The sequence below is a fragment of the Rhinopithecus bieti genome, unplaced genomic scaffold (genome assembly GCF_001698545.2).
Source record: "Rhinopithecus bieti isolate Rb0 unplaced genomic scaffold, ASM169854v2 scaffold_30015, whole genome shotgun sequence".
NCBI classification, from domain to species: Eukaryota; Metazoa; Chordata; class Mammalia; order Primates; family Cercopithecidae; genus Rhinopithecus; species Rhinopithecus bieti.
The window spans coordinates 115,386-139,901 of NW_016812995.1; the positions used below are offsets into that span (position 1 = coordinate 115,386).

Here is a 24,516-nt window from a genome sequence, read left to right on the forward strand (position 1 = left end):
CTTTTTTATTAGCATTTCTTAACAATGCTATAATGAAGTGTTTCCATCAATTAGGTTTGGAATGGCTGGCATTTGGGGCTGAGGAATAATTGAGGCCTTTCCTTGGGGCCTAGGTTTTCTTAACACTCCCTGTGAATACAGGTTGTATTTCCCTTAAAGGAGAAAGCTGTCCCCTTGTCTGTTGCCTGGGAGGGAACTTCTTGTACCTTGCCTTGTCCCCTCTCCCCAGTCTTCCCCTAGAGGAGCTCCTGGAATGACCAGGAGGTCATTGTAATCTGATGAACACGTCTCCCATTCCCTGCATATGATATTGACTTAGTCTTTTTAGGGAAAAACTTGCTTAAAAGAAAAAACAAACAGTTATTAGAAGGAATCAAGGATTAAAATAAAGTATGAGTTTTATTTTGTTTTTTAATTAAGGATTGAATTCCTGGGAGTAAGGGAGGCACTATTTAAATACACAAAATGGTTGGTGAGCCTCAGAAGCCCAGCCTGGCTTGTTAGCAGAACGGGTGTCTGAGAGACAGAAGGAGCCTCATGCCTTAACTGTGGAAAATTTTCGGATTCCTCCTGTTCATTAAACACCACCAAGGTACAGAGAATGGCAGATCATGCAGCTGCTGTGCTCGAGAGGGCTCTGAAGTTTCTTTTGAGAATATGATCTTCTCTTCAAACCTGACAATGATTTTTTTTTTCTTTTTCCTCAGGGTGACCAGAGGCAGGTCATTCCCATACCAAGTGTATGTATATTTATCTAATTTTATTTATTAAAACGGTCATAAAATCTTGTGGCTTTGGGCCTACTGATATAAAGGATTTTTTTAATGTTATTGCTTATGTTGAGTTTATCATGTGGTGTGAACAGCTCTGTTCTGTTACAAAGAAAACTGAAGCTACATTTTAAACTGTGAGCAGGAAGTTCTCTACAGAGACAGTTTCCTTTCTCAGGAACAGCAAGGCAGCCAGCATCCATTTACCCAATTCTCATTTTCCCTTTCTCTCTTCTCTGGGAAGGACCTCCAAGCTGAACAAGCTGAGGTTGCCCAGAACCCTCACCCACACCCCACCATCTTAGCCTCAACTCCATAGATTGGCAGGAACATTCTTTTGCCCAGACACAGTTCTTTGCAGCACGTTCAGTCCCAGTGGAACTGGGCTCACCAAGCCCCAGGTCCCCGGTGACCGGACCGTTTCTAACTTATCAGTGGTAGTATGGCTGTAGCTCCAAGATCAGAGAAGTCACCCTAACTATATTCTCTGGAGTTGCAGGACCCATCCCACAGGCCTGCTGTGCTGCAACTCTGCCCAGCTGGGCACTCCCTGAGGCCACCCTCACTTCTGTTGTCAGCCCTGAAATTTGTTCCACCCCAGCACAGTCCTGCACCAGCCACCCCTCAGCCATCCGCTGTCCCTTCTCTTCCTCCTGTTCTGCCAGCAGAGCCACCCAGCCTGAGGCCAGTCAGCAAGAAGTAAACTGAAGACTGACTCGCAAAAGAAACTTACAGTTGAGATGTCTATATCAAACAGACCTTTCAAATAGTCTTATGTCCTTAGAGAAGGATTTAGGTTTCAAAATGTGTCTATAAATTAATTTTTTAGTCTGTAAAGATGATCAGATTCAGATTACTTGGTTCAAATCTGTTCATCTCTCTTTCCTTGGAGTTTTTCACATATTTTCTGGGAACATCCGATAGACACAGCAATCTTACATAGAAGGAGTAGATGGATTTCATGCATACAGGTTGACTCCAAAGGCTTTGGTAGTACATGTCACTTACAGATTGCCCAAAAAGTTTACAGTAATTTCATTTTTTCTCAAAACTCTAACTCTTGATTGACTAACGAGTTGCAAGAGTCTGTGTAGTGATTCTGACTGCCCATGTGCCTGAGGGTTGGGCTTTGTTGGGAAAACTGGCTTTGATCAAAAAGATTGACCTAGCAACCCAACTTTTTATCCAGAGTTTGAGGGAGATGCCCAGCAGAGTTAATACCAGAAGACTCTTTAACCTTTATACAAAGTAGTTTTTGACATTTTTTTTTCCTACAAAGGTACCTACATTAAATGATGGCAGGTAGCATCTCTCCTTCCACCTTCAATGGCACTATTACTGTTTTTTCTTAAAGCTAATTGGCAGCCATGTGCAAAGTTAAGTGCAGAACAAAAGCACTTGTCAGTATAAAAACCCCACTGAAGAAACAGACCCTTTTCCCACAAATCTAGACTCAGCCATGTATAGAATTCTGGAATAAGAGAAACAAGAAAATTCCTTATGTAATGGATCCTGGTGATGGATCAATAAACTGCTGACTGTGTCCTACATGTGAGGTGTTGGGTCAGATCATGTGAACCTATGAACTATCTTGCCCAAAGAAACAGCTGAGCTAAAGAAACTTGCATTTTTGAATGATGACCTCCAGAAAAGTAGTTCCACTAGTGGGCACAGTGTGATTTCCACTGCCTGCTTAGCATTATAGGACTGATCCCAAGTCCATCTGAGGCCAGCTCAGCCCTGGAATCAAGTCTTGGGAGCCCCTGCAAAATTTGCACCTACCTGAAAAGGCTGCAGGTTACATAAGCAGCGTGGTCCTGGCTTTTCTGGACCTCGGGGGGACCTGGTCAGTGCTGGGAGCCCTGAGATCTTAGGGTTCCATACATAGAACCAGAAATCCGGGCTTGTGCTGAGCCTCCAAACCGGATCCCACAACCTCCTGAAAGCCTTCTTCAGGCCCTGAAGGTAAAGAATCCTCTAAGCCTGTGATGACCAGAGCAACTGCAGCTGGGGTCCCCATCTGTGCCTGTCACTTCACCCCTCTTTTTTCATTCGCATGCTGCTCTGTTTGTATGTGTAGGTTTGGTCTTTTAATTTTTTGCTAAACAATAATTCAAGCTCATGGTTAATTATTAAATATTGAAGGATTTGGGATTAACACCTGTGGAAATACATATATACATACCATACATACATGAAGTTGAAAGATTAAAGCAAAAAGAAAATATCTCTCAATGTAGTCCTACTGCCTTCTAGGTAGTACCACTTTTAATATATGTCATTTATCCTTCCAGAAGTTTTCCAAACACAAACATAGTTATATAAATGAAGTTGTGTTGTATTCACCATTCTGCAAATTGCTTGTTACTTTCTAACAAGATGCCTTGAACATCTTTCCAAATATTAGTAGGTATATATCTGCCTCATTGTTTTATATTTCATTGATGGCATTTACTTTGTTTCCACTTCTGTGCTATTACAGATATTTCTCTTAAAAATATCCTCTTTTCTGTGTGCTTATGGACTTGTGTGATAGTTCTTTGTGATCAGTTTCTATTTGTGGAAATGCTAGGTCAAAGGATATAATATTGCAGTATTGGTACATTAAAGCCAAATTGTCCTCCAAAAGCCTATGCTAATTTACATTCCCATGAAGTATCTATGAGATTGCCTCATACCCTTACTGAAAATGATTATCAAATGTTTCAATCTTTGCTAATCTGAAAGTAAAGAATGGTAGCAGTGGCTCACACCTATAACCCAAGCACTTGGAGAGACCGAGGCAGGCAGATGGCTTCAGCTCAGGAGTTCACAACCAGCCTGGGCAATGTGGTGAAACCCCATCTCTATAAAATATACACAAAATTAACTGGGCATGGCAGCTGGGCGCGGTGGCTCACGCCTGTAATCCCAGCACTTCGGGAGGCCGAGGCGGGTGGATCACCTGAGGTTGGGAGTTCCAGACCCGCCTGACCAATATGGAGAAACCCCGTTTCTACTAAAAATACAAAATTAGCCGGGTGTGGTGGCACATGCCTGTAATCCCAGCTACTTGGAAGGCTGAGGCAGGAGAATTGCTTGAACCCGGGAGGGGAGGTTGCGGTGAGCTGAGATCATGCCATTGCACTCCAGCCTGGGCAACAAAAGCAAAACTCTGTCTCAAAAAAAAAAATACAATTAGCTGGGTGTGGTGGTACATGCCTTTAATCCCAGGTAACTCGGGAAGCTGAGGCAGGAGAATCGCTTGAACCTGGGAAGCGGAGGTTGCCGTGAGCCAAGATCGCACCATTGCACTCCAGCCTGGGCAACAAGAGCAAAACTCAGTCTCAAAAAAAAAAAAAATTAACCAGGCGTGGTAGTGCATGCCTATAGTCCCAGCTACTTGGGAGGATCACCTGAGCCCAGTAGGCGGAGGTTGCAGTGAGCTGAGATGGCGCCACTGCACTCCAGCCTGGGCTACAGAGCCAGACCCTATCTCATTTCTTTATCAGTGAATTTGAACAGCTTTTCATAAGATCATTGGCTATCTTTCTTCTTCTCTATTCATTTCCTCTAGTTTTTTATGCTGTGTTGCTTGTCGTTTTAAATTTTAAGGAAATTAGTACTTTTCCCAAATATATGATATATCTTTTGGCCTTGTTTGTTTATAATTATTTTGGCCACAAGGAAGTTTTAGTTTTATATAAGTAAATATTAATGTCATCCTTTATGCTCATTGATTGTATATTTTCTTCTAGTATTTTAATCGTTTTTAGTAGTTTCACCATTACACCTTTATATCTTTGATCCATTTGGAATGTTTGTTGGTGTAAGGCATGAAGTAGGAAACTGTCTTTTTTTCCAAGTGGCTACTCAGTTGTCCCAGCACCATTTAGTGAGTAATCATGTTTTGCATGCCTATTGGAAATGACATTTTTATCCTTACCATTAGTATCATTCATCTCCCAACTATGGGCCAGGATTTAGGGCCTTCTTAGTGGGAAGCTTCATGGGCTGTTTGGTGAACATCGGGTATTGAAAGATAAGGAAAAAGGTGCAGAGGGAACGAAAGTTTGAAACTGCTGATGTATGGGTGGTCATGACTTGAGGTGAGCACTCGAATGCCTTGACCCCAGTGAGGAACGCCACTGAGGCTGTGTCCTGAGTCCTACCGATCCCACACTTTTGCTTAAATTACACACCACACTGATGCTCACAAACATGAGGCTTGCAGTGTAACCAAGCCATAAACGTGGTGAAAGAGGAGAGGATTTGTTTTCTAACAGCTATGTTTCTATGCTATTTGCTTAAGGCTTTTAATACAGCAATAGTACACTTCTTTCCACGAAAACATTATAAAGAATATACAAGCAGGACAGCTATTCTGATTAAAAGCAGTCTAGAGATCCTCTTGCTCCCCTCCTGCATTAGGCCCCGACATCCACCCGGAGCTCTGAGGGCTTGGGGAGCACAGCGTGCAGACCTTGAGTCTGAGAAATCTTAAGTAAGGAAACAGTAATCCAATGTACTAGGAAGAGGTACTACATCTGTAAGATTTATGAGGGTTTGTGGGGTGGGTACTCCAAGAGGAAATAAGCTTAGTGTTAACTCTTCATGACTGCCAGTTCTCTGCCAAGGACAGGAAATTGCAGATTTACTCCCAGGAAAGGAACAGGAACGAATACCATTCCCAAACCGTGGATGGCAAGCCGTGGCCCTCCTCCACCCACGCCCCAGCAATGTGCTTTGTGTACATTTGAGCAAGTCATTTTGTATAAGAAAGACCTTTCTTGATATGACTGGTATTTCTCTTGTTCTTCAGCTTTATGAAAACCTCAGAGAAAACTTGGTTCAGGACATTTCTTAGTTAATGATTCAAGCATCACCTGAACAGATCAACTGAAGTAACAAAGCACCGGATTGCCATTTTATAGCATCCTTACACTTCCAAGGACGCAGCTGTCCCAAAGAATTCTTAACCACGGGCTGAAGAATTTGCATTAATCTAAAGCCAAGCTCTCAGGGAAGCTGTGTGCATTTAGGAAACATCAGAGGATTAATGGAACCTCCTAGCCTGCTGCCTCCCAACTTGGCCTTGTTCCCTACAGCACAAATTAAAATCAATAGCTTGCTTAATATGAGTCTCACCCTTCTCACCCTTCTCCATATTTTCTTTCTTAGATCTTATCATGAGGGGTTTTACTTACTGTTAACTTTTCTGTCTTAGATAACACCATGAGGGGTTTTACTTACTGTTAAAGAATGCTTGTAAAGTGTGGGCTAACTGTGCTAAGAAAGTAATCTTTATTCTTGAGTTTGGAAAATGAACTACTTTTGGCAGATCTTTGATGTTTTCAGAGATGCTAGGGTTAGAATTTCTAGATCCTTATTTTCCAGGCTAACAATTAAATTAATAAGTTATAACGTTTTAGTAGTTTATAAACGCGTAGGAAAAGGACTGGATAGACACTAATGTCAAAAGGGAGACAGAGAAAAGAGAATGATTGTGTTTTATCTCTCTGGTGTCTATAATCTTTATAATGAGAATGTGTTTTATATTAAATAATTGTGTAATAAAAATTCAAACAAATTTTATTCTGGTCACAAGCATGCTTTCTGCTCTGTCCCAAACAACAGAAATGACTCACATTCTCTCTATCATGTTCACTTAGCTCATCACACTCTGCCTTTTTAAAACACCTTTTGATACAAAACTTTTTGCAAATTTAATTTTTTTTAAATAACCTGCTGACTCACTGGTTTGTAATAGAGGACAAAGTCCTTTCTAGATCCTCGAATTCCATGCCTGTCTCCAAGGCACATCCCCACATCCCTTCACAGTGCTGCAGGATTAGGGAGGATTGCTTCCAGCAGAGAGAGGTGGGAGGCCATGAAGGCTCTTTCTTTTGGATGACGTTGGGAAGGAAGAAACATGGAGTTAGAAATGTTTATTTCTCCACACGTAGCCCCTTCCTGGGCAACCCTGGACAGTCTCTCTCTGCCAAGGTGACCATTGTACTTGCAAATTTACCTAACCTGTTGACTGCCTGTGTTACATTTACTATGAACCAGCTAAAGTTCAAAATTAACTTTTGATCATTAACTGACTTTCAGTTTGAACCAAAAAAAATAAAAAGAGGAAATGGCCACGTAAAAGGAAATACTGCTTGATTTCATTTTTTTCTTGTTTTATTTGATGAACTAAATTGTCCATTCTTCGGGAGCTCAGAATAGATATTTCCTTGTATTTTCTTTTGTATGAAATATTAAAGAGAGTTTGACCTTCTGTGCAGGTCAGAAAATTAGTTAACACTGGATATTGAATATATCACAAAGTAGACTAAAATACTTCAGATCATTTCTAGAATGAGGCAAGGCCTAAAGAAATAAATCCTCTAAGTCGAGTGAGATTGGCCAAAGATGCCTAGCATTTTATGGTTGACTGAAGATACCTAGCATTTTATTAACTCTTTATGACTTCTTTATCATGAGATTTGAGTCACCTGCTACTAAGACATAAATAGATTGTTTGGTCAACAAATAACATGTGGATTAAAATATAACTTTCAGAGGCGGAGAATCCAAGGGGTAAAAATACCACATTTGCTCAGTATTATACCACAGTGTGGTGGCACAAGGTGGCACTGTACCTGGATTAGTTTTATTTCTGTTTCCTAGTGTTGGGGATAACTGTGGACCGCATTTTGCTGGTGGGCCTATAGTTTCTCTTCAAGTTTTTTAAAAATCTCAGTCACTAAAGAAATAAAAATTCTGTGGTTCCAACATAGCTCTAAAATCTACTTATGTGCCACAGTGAATTTCAGGCAAAATATGACCCCACGAAACACACCTCCGTTGTTACAGTACCTATTATAATTAAATACTCATTCTTGTGTAATCCATTTTAATAATAACTGTAGCCACCAATATATGTGCGAGGCAAAATGCTGGGTGTTTTATTGCCATTATAACTGATAACAACAACCTTTCATGGTAGGTGTTATTATCCCAATTTACAACCAAGAAAGTGACAGAGCTGATAATTGAAACCAGGTTTGTCTGGTTCCAAAGCCTAGGACTTCATAGTAGTCATTCATATCGTGGCACAGTATTTGATAAAGCTTCAGTTGCAAACTACTTATTGACCAGGCATTTAAATGTTTGAAAGTAGTATAATACAATACTGATTGGTTTGTCTTTTACATAAAGGTAATATTGGTTTATTTTTGCCCTTTAGCCACCTGCTAAGTACCTTCTTCCAGAGGTGACGGTGCTTGACTATGGAAAGAAATGCGTGGTCATTGATTTGGATGAAACATTGGTGCACAGTTCGTTTAAGGTAAATCAACATAAAAATCTGTGATCTTTGTGATTTGATAACAATTGTATTGGAAAAGGGAAAACAGAAAGGATGAAAGCTTATGGTGGTTAGTGTGTAACTTCACTCTTCATGTAGAAATCCCAGGAGCTGCTTATTAACCCAGGTGAACATTAAAGTAGTTGAATATTAACATAGTTAGTTTGGAAAGAAACCACTAAGCTACCAACATCACTGGGACTTCATTCTTACTTAGGAGGTTTGCATTTTCCAACACTCTAACCCCTGCAGAAATACTTTTCAGGTGGCACAAGGCACTCAGTGCCCCCAGGACACTGTTTATATTTGTCAAGATGACCAGAGTGCTATGTATTTTATTGGGACAAGGAAGGGAGGCTCTATTGGAAACTGTCAAATGACCTGGTATCCTGGAGATTTTCCCGGATCGATTTTTGAAAGATGCCCAACTCTGAAGAAGACTTTCCAGACTTCAGGGCATCTGAACAGATTCAGCCATTTAGTTTGAGCATCTTCATGACAAGAGGTGGCTGGGGTTTTTTGCAAGCTTCACAGCTAAATGAGTACCTACCATCAGGACTTCCCTCCTGAAGGGTGTGGAGGTCAGACACTCTTCCTTCCTGTCACCTTTCCTGATCTCCATCTTCCTGCTGGAAAAACAGCAGAAGTGGCCTCCATGCAGGAAGAGCTGTGGTGACACTGTTAAGAAATGAGTTAGTTAACCTTTTTTTTTTTTTTTTTGACGTGAAATAAATTGTTTAAAAGAGGCAAATGATGAAAAGTTTGGAAATAAGAGATTGGTAGTTTGGGGAGAAGAAGCAGGTGTTTAGGATTCTGGTCTTGTTTTCCTTGGGTTATTTCTGGTGATGGGACTGCTCTATCATTATACTGCATTCCTATTTCCCCCACCAGCCTAGGACTCCCCTTCACTGAGAGACATGAGGGTCACCATCCATGATGGGGCATGTGTCTCACATGAACCACAGTCATTCCTTACAAGTTGTAGGAAGCAGAAGAGCTGTCAAATATGCCTGAACACCTTTCTACCAGAAACATCCTTCTTTGTTCTTCTCACTAAACAGAGACCTTTCTGGTAGGGCAAAGCCAGAAAATTGTCTTTGAGTCCTTTGGAGAGTGGAGAAGAGACCATACTGACCTCTAGCAGTGAGAAATGGCCTTATTCTGGCCACTGGGGCATGCAGGGACCACCTTATTCCCTAGCACTTGAGGGCCAGGCCCTTCCAGAGTTGGTCCAGGGGATATGGTGACCTTGTGTCCCAGCTTAACCCTAGATAGCACTGGAAGCCGTTTCTCCCCCATGGGCAAGTTGCTCAAGACTTTTCCAAGTCTCTGTAAAGGAAAGCCCTTCAGAGCAGGGGTCGGTTGCCATCACAGCATAGAGAACTCCCTCCTAAGCAGCTATGGGAATGTGGGCAACACTGGCCAGATCACCCGATGTTACTGAGGGTTCCTTGCTCCAAAGGCAGGGCCTTGGTAGCCCCCAGTGTCTCTAGCACCTGCTCAGAGGTCATTGATGCCACAAGCTAATGTGAATGGCATTTCCTCATTTCTTCCCTCCCCTGGCCTGCCTACATTTGCAACCAGAATATTCTTGATGGTTTTTAGAGTTCTGGGCATTTCAAAGTCTTTTAAGAATCTGAAAGCTATGAACCCTCTTCCCTTCAAAAATGTACGTTTGTACAATGCATAGGTTCATAGATTCCAAGTGAAGAACCCTAGCTGTAGCAGAGACTCCTTTGCACCAGCAGGAGAGAGGAGAGTAAGGATGGTGCTTGCTGTAAGCTGGGGAATCGTTTTTCTCTTTTAATATACTCCGTGGAATGTGATTCCATAATCTAATGCCTTGGGAGAGTTTCTTCCTTCAGTCTTTCCTTTTGTTTTTTAGCATGATTCTGATTTTAGTTGTGAAATTATATGACACCGAACTCATCCTTGGCCTTCCAACTCTGGGAGTAAATAAACAGTGATCACAAGCTAAGTGCTTAGTAACGGTGCTATGACATAGCATTGTCCATGGTTTTTTGTTTTTCTTGTTTTTATTTTTTAGTTTATATATCAATGAAGAGGGTTTGTGTGTACTGTGATGGGCTTAAAAGCAGACCTCAGTTCAGAGTCTGACCAGAGACGCTGTACTCCCACTCCTGCCCAGTGGCTACCACACACACCTTCTCCTTCCTTCTGTCTCTGTTCTCTTGTCCAGGGGTTTGCAGGCTGATGATCCAGTTGGGCCTGTTCATTTAAGTAGTTTTGTACCTAATTTGTGGAATTTCATTGAGAACTGTGTGTAAGTTCATCATTGAGAACATAGTGACTGCTGAAGAATCATATTTGAATTTTAAATGTCATTAATATTGTCAGAGAGTTATTTAAAATATCCAGAAGTTTGTGGGTGTGCTGGATGTTGTGTTCCTTGGAGCACAGCAGGCATAGGGTGGGCTGGCTTTGTACCTCCACCCAAGGCAGGAGCTGGTGCCAGGCTACCTGGGAGGGCCTGAAATCACTGATTCTCAGGACTGACTGGGGCCATGGGCATGCATCAGACCCATCACAATAGCTAAGGAAGAGAGGAGAAACTGAGGTCCAGGGAGAAGAAGAGCCTGCCCAAGGGCATGGCCTGTGGCCTCTGACTTTACCCCCACATGGCCTTGGCACTGTTTTGAGTCCATGTGGCCATCTTCTCCTGCTGAGCAGCCCATCACAGGGCAGCCCCCAGTCGTGGGTCCAAGTACAAATAGTTTTCCCTCAAGCAGCACTGTCCTCTGAGCCCATCACATGCTCAGCTCCTCCCCCTGGTGGCTAGCAGTGATTCCGCATCACCCCAGCAGGACTCTGGGCAAGAACTGGAGTTTTCAGGAGCCCCATCCTCTAGCCAGGCAGTGCCACACTTTTTGGTTGAGGCCAGGCAGGTGACATTGGACCAAGATGCTGAAAATGTAATGACATTCACAATGGAAAATAATGTGCTTTCCTGCTTGTGCTTATTTTAAGGAACCAAGGCATGCTTCAGCATCCTCCTCCTGAACTGTTTTTTCCAATAACCAAAACATTGGTCCAGGCAAGCTTTTTTCTTGCTAAAATTTCCAGGCTTTTTTGTTCCTTCAGACATATTAATTATAGTCTCTTTTTTCTCTAGCCTATTAGTAATGCTGATTTTATTGTTCCGGTTGAAATCGATGGAACTATACATCAGGTAAGAAATTGAAGCTAAATTTGAGTTATAATTAAAATTTTTTAGTAATTAAATTTCCTATGAACTTTATTTTTAAATTCTCATTTCAGTAATAATTCCTTATTACTGAATCAAAAGGAAGCATACTGTAATAAATACAATATTTTTCTTTTTTTCACTGCAATGAATTTATTTTATACTGAGATTATAAGGAAAACTATAGTCGTAAATATTAGATGTGGTTACAAGTTCAGATAGTTCTTTGATTTGAAGCAGACTTTCAGAAGTTTCCATATCCACCACTGGCCTAGCTTGATGGTCTAATTAACTTCCTTGTGTAATTGCTTTCGGCTACTCTCCTAGCAGGCAACAGGAAAATGCCACAAGTCACCCACTTATGGTGGATTCTCGGGAAAAAGTATCCATTTTCAATGCCAGCTGCTCCAGACTGATCTTATCATTCCCGCATCGTTTTCTCCAGAGAATCTTTAGCAAATACCCAACCCAAAAGAAAAAGGGGGAAGGGTGTAAGTTTTCGGATCCGCAGGCTGCTATGAATAAAGATGTCGTAGTCAGTTGGCATGCATCTTCATTGCTTCTGTTTTTTTTCCTTATCTGCATAAAGCTCTTCCGGAAATAGCTTCATTTATGAACAAATTGAAAACGTTGTAGGAAAACTAGCCTTAGAGGTTGAAGCCGGGGAGCTTTTGTCAGGTTTTCCACAGGGATGATCTAACCATATTCCTTGTCAAGTCCAAGGTCTTAAAGGGAGCGTATCTGGCCTGATATCCCAGGAAAGACTTTCCTGGTACTTGAGCCACAATGGGATATCTTTCCTTAGCAATGTCAGTAGTCTTTGGTTCTTGAGTGCAAGGTGTCAGAACTGGTGAAAGCTTGGGAATCAGCTGCCTCATTGTCTAGATGGTGAAACTGAGGCTTTGCCAGGGAAGGGGTTGGTTCAAGGTCATGCAATGGGAAGAATTAAAATGAAAATTCCAGTCTCCTGCCTCCTGGCCCAGGGCACTTTTCCTGATACTCAAGTCCCTTCCCTCCCGTGTCCTTGCTTTCTTGCTTATTCTCCAGGATGTCCTGCCAGGAAACAGTCCCCGGGAGAGGCAACTTTTTCCCTAGTGTTTCCACACTTCATGCTTTTAAAAGCCATCACAGAGCCAAAACGGCAGGCACTTGGGCATTTAACATTTGCAAAAGCATCAACTGAATTAATTCAGCATCTGAGAAGCAGTTAAGGCTTCTGCATTTATCATCTTGGCTTGTGTTACATAGTGCTCATGATGAGACAAAGGAGAGGCTGCCCAATGGCATGTCAAGAATTAGGAGAGAAATTAATCCTCTGTACCACGTGACTGTAAGCATGACCAGCCTGCCCACTGCTGACCCATTCTTGCAGGAGCCACTGTAGCTCCCCCACCCTCCATCTTGGGGCTGTGCTGTGATATCACAAGGTCCCAGGGCTGGGGTCAGAAATTCTCTCCCAAGGGAATGAAGCCACAGGAGCCAAGAGCAGGAGGACCAAGGCCCTGGCGAAGGCCGTGGCCTCGTTCAAGTAATCCAGGATAGGCTGTGCAGGTCCCAATGGGCCTATTCTTGGTTACTTGCACGGGGACGCGGGCCTGGACGCCGGCATCCGGGCTCAGGACCCACGTCTCTGCCAGAGGCACCAACACCAGAGTTCCCAAATCAGGCTCCTGCCCTTTGCATGTAGCAAAGCTTGCTTTCCAAGCAGGACTCCCAGGGAGACAGAGGACTACAGGCCACCGTTTGCTGACCCGTTTGCTGGCAACGAGGAGTCTTGTGGGCAGAGTGGGAGTCTGGAGCTGTTGCAGCCACAGGCCCTGCCCTCAGCCCTTCCCCAGCCTCCCAGCTCCTCAGAGCTGTGCTGGTACCCATGCTATGACATCCTGTTCCTCCAGCCCCTCACTCCACCCTCAGCCACAAACCCATGTTGACCTCCTTCTTTCAGTCATCCATGAATTTCTCCCTGAGTCCTGGCCCTCCTGAGCTCCTGCTTCTGGCACCTTGAAAATGCCTTGGTTCTGTGTAGAATTCCTCGGCCAGCAGCACGCCCAGCATGTGGTGCAGAGCCCCCATCTATCTCCCCTCTGCTGCTCCTCCTGCCATCCTCACCTGCTCCATCTGCCATTCAAGGCCCTAACGTGCCCACCATGACCTGCCTCTCACTTCATCTTCAGCCACTTCCTCTCCCAGCCCCTGCTGCTCCTGCTTCTCTCACTGCCTCTGATGGCTGGGCACACAGCCTGGCTACTCTGTAACATCTCAAGTATTCTCAGGCCTCGGGTCTCGCGCTCTACTGTTTCCTCTGCCTGGAAGCCCACTTCTTCTCATCCTTATTGGCCTGGTGAACTCCTATTTATCCTTCAAGGTCCAGGCCAAATGTTATCTTCTATAATCCCCTCTCCTTGTGAGGGGAGTTAATTGTCCTTAATTTATCCCTCTACTACAACTTTCATTATGTCATGTTTATTTTTATATGTTTTTGCGTATGTCTGTTCTAGAGTGTGAGCTCTTCAAGGGCAAGGCCTGTGTTTTATTCATCTTTGCAACTACATCAGACTAAGCTCAGAGCTGGGGCTCAGTAAATATGCTGAATTGAATTTTAAAGAGTTTGATTTATTTTAGTGAAGTGGCTAATTTCAAGTGGAATTTATTCAAGTTTGAATTAGTTTTTCCCTCCTCCCACTTCCTATGTCTTCTCTCACTAGCTTTGCCTTCTCTCCCATCTCCCTTGTTTCCCCAGATTCATTCAGGCTCCCTAATCAGGAGCCAATGTATAGTCTGAAGCTTGGCCTCCTCACTTCTACCCCCGGCCTAGCCTGGTCAAAAGGGTACACAGAGCCCAGCCATTCTAGAAAAGGCTACTCTTTGCACCCCTCTGCTCAGAGACCCCTCCTGATGGGTTATGTCAGGGGTCCAGAAATAGAATGGTTTCATATCCCCTGAAATGTACCAAGCCCAACCTTTATGGTGTCATAGACATCTTCCCAAGCTGACAAGGAAGCCCCTTCTTGCAGCTTTGCTGGGCCTATGCTTCAGCCCCAGACCTTCCTAGTAAGGGGGATGTCCATCCAGAACAGAAGGTGGCAACCAGAGCAATCCCAGACCTGCTGGGCAGTAGGCTGGGCCTGGACCTCTAAAAGGACAACACCCAGACCATGGCCTGTGCCCACATAGGTCCTGACCTTCAGCAGATGCCAAGAAACACACGTGAAATGAATCAGTCATTACACACAAACATGGTACAACCCTTCTACTTGCTGGCCCTGAATATCCCCAAGACCCTCACACCATGGTCAGCTTCTCTTTTTCCCTTAGGAGAGGCGTCTGCAGTGAACTCAGACCTGGAGCCCTGTCCGAGGAGTGCCATGTCTGACTCCATAGCCCCTCATACAGTCTGGGCCTCTGCCTGCTGCGCATAGACCTGGAGGAGGGAGGCAGGAACCTTAGTAGCAGTTCTTCCTACAGTGGGCAGTTGGGCCCCAGGCCATCCCCAACAACTGCCACACCTGACCAGCCTGCTGTCTCCTGCCATTGCAGGTGTATGTGCTGAAGCGGCCACATGTGGATGAGTTCCTCCAGAGGATGGGGCAGCTTTTTGAATGTGTGCTCTTTACTGCCAGCTTGGCCAAGGTGAGTCCTGCTTCCCAGCTCCACACTCGAAACCTGGTACTCCCAGCCCCTCCACCCCTACCCCCAATCTGTCAAGCAGCCCTTTGTTTTGGTGGGGGAAGCTATTTCTATGGTGACAGGTTCCCACCCCAGATGGGATGGATGGAGGCCATGTGCATGGTGCCAGCCTGAAAGCCTTCTGGGTTACCATGGTGACAGGGAGCACTTAGAACAAATGCTCCATGATGTTGCTGTGTGCAGCCACCTGAAGCTGGGTATCCACAGTCCAGAGAATCACAAACAGGTCCAGTGTAACAGACAAAGGATGGTGACCCCTCAACCATTGACTGTCCACCAAATGCTAGAGGCCCCTGTGTCCTTGGGGTTTGCTTCCACAGATTTGAGGGAGAAGCAAGTGAGAGATAAATATTGGGCACTCACCCACATGCGTGGACTGAATGAGAGTTCCGACTGCCCTAATGAGCTGTATGATCTGAGGCAAGTTACTTCACTTCTCATGTCGGCTTCTTCTATAAATTGGGGATAATTCCATTCACCCTGTGGCTAGATCACATGAAATAACAGATGTAAACGACTTAGCACAGTGTCTGACTCACGTACAGCAAGTATTCATTGAGCACTTGCTGTGTTCCACATACTGTGGTGGGCATTGTCACGTGGTAAACACTGCTGATGTTCATTATTTTGTGTTACAGTTATTTATTGATGATGATAGGCCAGGCATGATTGCTCACGCCTGTAATCCCAACACTTTGGGAGGCCAAGGAGGGTGTATCACTTGAAGTCAGGAGTTCAAGACCAGCCTGACATACTCGGGAGGCTGAGGCACGAGAATTGCTTGAACCCAGAAGGCAGAGGTTGCAATGAGCTGAGGTCGCACCACTGCACTCCACCCTGAGCAACAGTGACTCCATCTCAAAACTATGTATATGTATATTTGTTGATGGTAATAAAATCATTCAGACATGTCTTGATCCTAAAGCTTGATATGAATCTGACCTAAAATCTACACTGCCTCTGACCAAAAAGAATGGTTTCTTTGTCCTCTCCACTGTTTAAGGAAACTAGCAGATTCCCAAGCCTCCCAGTATGGTTTAGTCTTCCTCTTCACAGGTGTGGCAGGGTGCCTGTGCTGTGTGGGCAGGCAGGATAGGCCTTGCTCCTCCCGGAAGATCCTTGCCTTGACCATTTCCCAAACTCTGACTTTGATGGGGCTGACACCATCCATTTGTTGGTAGCACCACAGTTGTCTCCATGGGCATCTCAGGAACCCTGAGTGGTCCCAAAGATGAGTTTTCTGGGGCTCAGGTTAGCCATTTGCCTGTCTCCAGGATATCACACAGTAGCTTCCTCTGCCATGTCCTGCTTCTGGATGGTGCCCTAGTGCCCACACTCCCTTCTCTTCCTCTGCGTGTTCCACTGCTTTGCTGGCCTGGCCATTGCTGGTTGGGTCCCTCTTTGTGATGATGGAGGGGAGCGAGAGCCCCACTTGCACAAATGCTGCCAGACTCATCACCAGGCCTTAGAGCATAAGCCAGTGGAGTGGGATTCAAAATCCTGGCCCTTATTTTTGCTTGTCAAAAAGAGAACAAGGCCTCAGGGAAAATAGAATCTTTCCCAGTGGGTAATCTTTCAGATGAGTGGTACCAAGACTAATTGTTATCTGTGGCGTCAGTGGCTCTTCCAGCAGTGCTCTGAGATGCTGAAGAGCCTGAAGCAATAACCAAAGAAATAAACAAGAAGACTGCACCGGTAGCAGTGAAGTGAGAGCTGGTTTTTGTTTGGGAAAATTGAAAACACTCTTCCTTGGCATTGTCCCCAGCATTTGCTTAAACATCCTTGTTCGGTTTCTCTTCCTGGATGGCTCCCACCTGCCCCTCCATCTGTCTCTTCAACCCTTCTCTTGCTGCTACTCCAGCCTAGCTGAGCCGAATCAGCTTCCAAGTGCAGCCTTCCACCCTCTTTCCTCCCTGATGCACATGTCCTGCTGATGGGTAGTCATGTCCCTGTCCTTGGCTCTGGGCTTGGCTCCCGGCCAGCAGTAGTGGTGCAGTGGACCTCCTTGCCTGCTGCCCAGGAGCCTGCAGGAACCTCAAGCTGACTGTCATAGCCTTTCAGTATCTGCTTCTTTGTCATTTCTCCCTCATTCACCCAGCAAATACTTACTTAGTACCCATTATGTATCAGGCACAGTACTAAATCCTGGGGATATAGCAAAGAAAAAAAGAGACAAAGTCCCTGCCCTTGTGAAGCTTACATTCTTCACATTCATCCTCTAGGCCTCAGACTCAGACACTTTCTTGAAAGATAGGTGCCACCACAAGTGTTCATGATTATGAGGAAATGGATCATCTTTTTCCATTTAGAGCAAGCTTGTCCAACCTGTGACCCACAGGCTGTGTATAGCCCAGAACAGCTTTAGATGTGGCCCAACACAAATTCGTAAACTTTCTTAAAACATGAGATTTTTTGAAAGCTCGTCACCTATTGTTAGTGGTGGTGTTTTATGTGTGACCCAAGACAGTTCTTCCAATGTGGCCCAGGGAAGCTGAAAGATGGGATACCCCTGATCTGGACTCAGTTGCCCACAACCCACCCACGTGGCCCCTGGCTAGCCTCACCAGCAGGTAGCTGTAGTGCCCTGAGCGTTCACCTCCAGTGCCCTAAGCTCTCACCTCCCTTGGCCAGTAGGAAACACAGCTGCTTCTGGACTCTGTCTTCTACAGGATGTCCTTGGAGAGGAGAGGATGTTCCCATGGAATCACAGCTGCTGCCTGCAGCTCTGCAGCCCACGTCCCACAGCTGTGCCGGCACTTGCTCTGCACTCCACTGCTGGCCTTCCCAGCGCCACCAGCCACAGGTGCTCTCTGCCTCCCTGGCAGAGTCACTGGGTCCCGCTGATGCCTGGTTGTACCCCTTACTTGGTCTTTGTGCAGGGGCCTGGCCTCGTGTCAGGCTTGGAAACTGCTCCTCTTTCTTCCAGGCCCAGCCACTCAGTATGGTCCACTCTTTTAGGTATCTTCAGTTACGAGGATTTTCTCTCAGAAACCCCTTTATTTCTTTATCCAAGCCTGCTTTGGGGGAAATTGCCTAGGTCATGAGAGAGGGTCAGGCAGGACGATCCCCAACTGTAATCTGGGCTCAAATTCCCACCCAGCTCCTGGGCTTCAAGGAAGTGGATGGGCACCCATGGGAGTGGATGGCTGGGCACCATCCTGTCACTCAGCAGCTGGTCTGGCCCAAGTGCCCACGGGACCTCTAGGGGGCAGTGTCATGCCATTCAAGACACATTGGAGCCAGCTCATTCATTCAGTGGTGAAATTCGTGTTTACTGAGCCCCTGTTGTGGTAGGTACTCTTGGAGGTACTAGGGATGTGGTGGTGGGATGTTTCAGGCCTGGGCCCTGACAAGTAGAGAGGAAATCAAGCAATCCCATGTGGTGCTCCACTCTGTGAGGGAAACGACCCACAAAGGAAGATAGAGGTGGCTCTAGATGGATGGGAGAGGAAGTCAAGACCGAAAAACCAGGAGACAAATGTTCTGCAAAGAGCTGGGAGAGAACGCATGCAGGGAGAACACTGGTACAAAGGTCCTGACCATGCTTAAAGCCAGTGTGGCTCCAGGAGCTCCAGATGGAGATCATTCAGCTGTGGCCATGTGGGACGCGGCAGTGAGGAACGTGGGCTTTACTCCAAGTGCAGTGTGTAGACAGTGGAGTTTTCAGCAGAGGAGTGACACGATCGCACATATGTTTTCCAGTGGCCACTCTGACAGCTTCTAGGTGAATGGGCTAGAAAGACAGGTTTTTCACGAGGCTCACACAGCCATCCCAGGCCAGAGATTCGAGGCCCGGGCTAAGGGTGGTGGCAATATAAATAGAGAGATGCAAATGGAGTCAGGCTATTTTTGGAGATGAAACTGACAATTTCTGATGGGTTGGATGTGAGAGAAATGGAAGAATCCAGTGCCATCTTATGTACACAGAGAGGAAAATAACCAGGATCCTAAAACACATCTAATTATTAAATCCCTTTTTAAAAAACATAATCTGGATCTTGTTGCTGTAGGTCAGGGTTTGGGGACTCTTTTAGGCACGCAGCCTTCATTGTGACACCTCTTTTCCAGTATGCAGACCCTGTGGCTGACCTCCTAGACCGCTGGGGTGTGTTCCGGGCCCGGCTCTTCAGAGAATCCTGTGTTTTTCATCGTGGGAACTATGTGAAGGACCTGAGTCGCCTTGGGCGGGAGCTGAGCAAAGTGATCATTGTCGACAATTCCCCTGCCTCATACATCTTCCATCCTGAGAATGCAGTAAGTGGCCCCAAAGAAAGAAAATGTCATGCTCCATCTGAGCCCTCTGTCTTGCCAGGCAAGCACCACTTTTAAGCACCTACAAAAGAAGGTCTCTGGGTCTTTTCCTAATGAAATCCCAGCTCTGCCATTTAGCAGTTGCACGTCATTGAGCAAGTTATGTAACCTCATTGAGCCTCGGTTGCCTCATCTGTCAAATGGGAATTATAGGAATGCTGATCTCATAGGATTATTGGAGGTTGCAGTGTGGCAATATACAAAAAGCACTTAGAACAGTGCTAGAGACTGATAAATGCTGTAAGCCTGTATCGTCTTATCAATATTTTTAGTATTGTTATTGACAAGGGTTCTGTTGGCATTAACCTCCTGGAGCCAGCTACTGCCTAGGACTTCATGACCCCTGTAGGCTAAGGAGGCCTGATTGATCTCTTTAACAGAAGTATTTCTTAAGAATGAATAGGCCGGGTGTGGTGGCTCATGCCTGTAATCCCAGTCCTTTGGGAGGCCGAGGCAGATGGATCACGAGGTCAGGCGATCGAGACCATCCTGGCCAACATGGTAAAACCCCGTCTCTACTAAAATACAAAAAATTAGCTGGGCGTGGTGGCGTGCACCTATAGTCCCAGCTACTCGGGAGGCTGAGGCAGGGCAATCACTTGAACCCAGGAGGCAGAGGTTGCAGTGAGCTGAGATCCCACCACTGCACTCCAGCCTGGTGACAGAGGGAGACTTCGTCTCAAAAAAAAAAGATGAATAAAACACTTCAATAAGGTCTTCAAATGAGACTACCAAGCTTTGCTACCTCATCATGATGTCTAAAAAGCACCCATTGGGAACATTTCCTACATAAAGCTCCCTGGACCATGGCAGCTCTCGGTGCCTACTCACTGGGTGCAGTACAACTCTCAGGGCAAGAGGGACTGCCTTCCTCCCTGCTGCCCGACACTTCCAGGGGAAGAGAGGCCAACCAGGGCCTCTGGTGACTGCTGACCCCTCAGTCACTGCCACATCAGGCCCCTAGACCAGGCGTGTTTCCCTGGAGAGGATGCTTCCTCTCAAGCACAGGCTTCTCAGATTCTACAAAAGCCTGCAAAAGTCCTTTCCTTGAATCCAGAACTCTGCAGTCCTGCTTGTAACCAAAAACAATTCAAACGCGATTCATTTGGCTAGTGTGGAATCGTTATTTGAATAAATACTCCAAATGTATTTATATGTAAATATGTTCATTTTACTGAGTAAATCAAATTCAACATAATATATTTGGTAATGTGTCTCTAACGGATAAGGATTCCTTTTTAATATAATCACAAGTCGTGGTCAGATTTGACAAAGTAATAGTTTCTTACATTGTCTGATATCCAGACTGTGGTCACATTGTCCCTGTCATCTCAAAGTGTCGTGCATTTGGAGTATTTCAATGGGGATCCAAAAAGATCCATGCATTGCTTTGGTTACCATGTCTCTTCATTCTTTTGTAAACTTAACATCTCCCTTTCCTCTCCTTTTCTCTTTTATGCCATTTATTTGTTGAAGAAGCCCTGGTGTTTTGTCTTGTAGAAATCTCCTACATTCTGGATTTGTCCAGCTGCTGCCTTGTGATGATGTTTAATATGTTTTTATAGCCACCTTATATCCTCTAAACAAGTAATTAGAGCTCTATTGCTTGATTAGATTTTTTTTTTTTTTTGCAAGAATATATCATAGAGGCCAGGTGCAATGGCTCACACCTATAATCCCAGCACTTTGGGAAGCCAAGGCAGGTGATCACTTGAGCCCAGGAATTTGAGACCAGCCTGAGCAACATGGCAAGACCCTATCTCTTAAAAAAAGAAAAATTAGCCAGATGGGGTGGCACACACCTGTGGTTCCACTGTGGTTCCAGCTACTTGGGAGGCTGAGGTGGGAAGATCTCTTGAGCCCAGGAGGTCGAGGCTGCAGTGAGCCATGTTCATGCCACTGCACTTCAGCCTGAGTGACAGAGCAAGACCCTATGTCAAAAAAAAAGAAGAAAAAAGAATACATCATAGGTATTATATGCTTATGAAGATATATCAGGAGGCATAAAATGTCAGGTTACCCCACTTTTAAAGATTTAAAATTGATCATTGGGTTCAGGTGGTGTTAGCCTGATCCATCTATTATAAAATTCCCTATGAACCTCTCACCTCATAATTTTAGCAGTTGTTGGTGATCATTGTCTATACCCACTATTTCATGAGGAATTGCAAAATGGCAATTTCTATTTTCAGACTAATGAGTTGGTGTCCTAGCGGCCTCCAAAAGTAGCCAATAATTTTTTTTTAGTATCATTATGAACTCACGGATTTGTTGTAGTTTCAGCCCATTTGTTATTCTTTTGCATTCTCAAATTTTCACCTTTGGCTATGGAGATCCCTTAAAATAACAAGTCTTTGATATAGGTTGAATATTCTTTATCTAAAATGCTTGGCACCAGAAGTGTTTTGGATTTTGGATTTTTTAGGATTTGGGAATATTTGCATATACATAATTGGATATCTTGGGCATGGAACCAAGTCTAAACATGAAATTCATTTCTATTTTATGTACAGCTTGTACACATAGCCTAAAGGTAATTTTATACAATTTTTTTTATAATTTGGGGACACTAAATAAACCATGTATCATGTGCCTGCATTTTCACTACCACCTGGCACATGAGGTCAGGTATAGAATTTTCCACTTGTGGTGCCATGTCAGTGCTCAAAAAATTTTGGATTTTGGGGGCATTTTGGAACTCAGATTTTTTCAGATTAGGGATGCTCAACCTGTAGCTTCCTTGCTTTCTTAAACAACAAGATGTTCCAGGCTCATCATGAACATTTCTTGCCTCAGCCCTGGAACCACCCATTTTTGTATGTTGCCTGGTTCCTATTAGTGGAAGTGGTATTTAGAGACCACAGTTTAGGTGAATTTTCATTGCTAATGGGATATACTTTACTTCTAGCCCATACTACAGGGCAGAGCTAAAATGACATATTTTAGAAAGAAAACTAAATCATAAGTTCATACTGGTTTTTCCAATTTAATGTTAAGATAAGTTTTTATGTAACTTCTTCGCTTCTTTGTTTTGTATTTGTATCTCTTTATCTTATGCTGCAACTCTTGATTTCTAAAGATATTAACATAATTATATATTTGATTTATTCTGTAGTATATGTTGAATAATTTCAGTAGCAGTACTAAATTATGACTAATAATAAGACAACTGTATGCAGCTTAGGAATTTTTAGAGAGATGTATAGTTATAACACCATGTTTTAAAATCACTTGAATACCAGGCTTGGTGGCTTACCTGGCTGCCTGTAATCCCAGCACTTTGGGAGGCTGAGGAGGGAGGATTGCTTGAGCTCAGGAGTTTGAAACCACCCTGGGCAACAAAGCAAGATCCCATCGCTACTAAAAAAAAAAAAAGAAGAAAGAAAGGCTGGGGGTGGTGGCTCACGCCTGTAATCCCAGCACTTTGGGAGGCCGAGGGGGTGGATCACCTGAGGTCAGGAGTTGGAGACCAGCCTGACCAACATGGCGAAACCCTGTCTCTACTAAAATACAAAAACTAGCTGGGCATGGCAGCAGGCGCATGTAATCCCAGCTACTCAGGAGGCTGAAGCAGGAGAACCCAGGAGGTGGAGGTTGCAGTGAGCCGAGATCATGCCATTGCACTCCAGCCTGGGCAACAAGAGCAAAACTCCGTCTCAAAAAAAAAAAATGAGCCAAGCATGGTGTCACATGCCTATAGTCCCAGCTACTTGGGAGGCTGAGTGGAAGGATCACTTGAGCCCAGGAGGTCAAGGCTGCAGAGCTATGATTGTACCGCTGCACTCCAGCATGGGTGACAGTGTGTGACCCTGTCTCACACATGCACACAAATCACTTGAAGTAATTGTGTGGTTGTGTCACCAATTTTATATACACTTAGATTGACTTTTATTGCTTTTTTTCTGAATGGTTTAATTGTATTTTAATTTATAACACATTTACATGGTTCCGACATCAAACCTATAAATAAAGATAGAGAAGTCCGTTCTTTTCTGCACTCTCCTCCACTCGCTCCCCATCCCCTAGGCGTAGTCATTTCTTTATTAACCCTTACTTTATTTTTCAAAATTATGTAATAAATGTCTGTGTTTCTAAGCTATCTTTAGATTTGGAAAAGGGCTAAAATGTTACTTTTAAACACGTTTGGTTTATTCAAATTTGTTTATAAATCTCTTCTTTGTACCCCTGGCTACCACCCCTCGCCACTCCTGTGCCTGAAACTAAGGGAAAATCCTGTCTTTGCCCGTAGCTTCAAAATGTTCTACAGTTTTAGACTTCTGCTTTTAACTAATCACTGTTAAGCAAGGGAGGAAATTTACCACTTCTCTTTGTGATGTAATATTGCACAATGACCCTAAGTGGAAGCCTTCCTGTGTCCTGGATGTGAGCTCCCCGCTGTCAGTGGTTAGCATGTAACCTCTGACTCCAAGTGCTCTGAGGTGCAAGGAGCCGACTTGTGCAGTAGAAAGAGCTTTTGGAAGTTGGCAAGTAGCAAGGCTAGTTCTCATACATTCTATGCTATGCTCTGGCCACGTTTTCTGTAGCAGGAAAACAAAACAGGCAAATGCATACAAACTGGGTACATTTAACTTTGCCTCCCTGAGCCATCTCCCAAGCCATTTAGCTTTGGATTGGCCTCGATTTGAACAAGGGAACAAACAAAATGATGATGATAACGATGATGACACCAGTTGTCCTTACCAAAAAAAATGCTCAAAGTCCAGGTACCCACTTAGGTTAGGAGCAGCCCCCAGCGCTAGATGCAGTCCTGCTGCCTCCTCCATGCACTGTCTTCCAGGTGCCTGTGCAGTCCTGGTTTGATGACATGACGGACACGGAGCTGCTGGACCTCATCCCCTTCTTTGAGGGCCTGAGCCGGGAGGACGACGTGTACAGCATGCTGCACAGACTCTGCAATAGGTAGCCCCGGCCTCTGCCTGCCTCCCGCCTGTGCACTCTGGAACCTCTGGCCTCAGGGGACCTGCCTGTCCTCAGCTCCCTGGAAGCTGAAAGTGAGGATACTCTGTGCTCCAGGCCACAGGGTGAATGTGGCCATGCCTACCTGTTTTGTTTTTTTAAGAACAGAAACAACTATTTTAAAAGAACTCTTTTAACAAATTTCATAAAGGGACATGCATTTTACTGGATTTGCTTTTCTTAAAACATACCAAAAAGAAAAAAATAGAAAAAAAAAAAAAAAAAAAAAA

The 24,516-nt window shown here is 44.5% G+C and overlaps 1 protein-coding gene across 6 annotated transcripts in view; it reads left to right on the plus strand.

The window, feature by feature from the left end:
• CTDSPL (CTD small phosphatase like) overlaps positions 1 to 24,516 on the plus strand; it is a 121,440-nt gene that overhangs the window by 93,364 nt on the left and 3,560 nt on the right. For 2 of the 6 annotated variants that reach the window (XM_017847401.1, XM_017847399.1), the window contains exons 3-8: positions 708 to 740; positions 7,987 to 8,088; positions 11,240 to 11,296; positions 14,849 to 14,941; positions 19,067 to 19,252; positions 24,108 to 24,229. In XM_017847401.1, the coding sequence (XP_017702890.1) occupies positions 708 to 740; positions 7,987 to 8,088; positions 11,240 to 11,296; positions 14,849 to 14,941; positions 19,067 to 19,252; positions 24,108 to 24,229 (593 nt within the window). The other 4 variants (XM_017847404.1, XM_017847403.1, XM_017847405.1 and 1 more) reach the window with 3 other exon arrangements.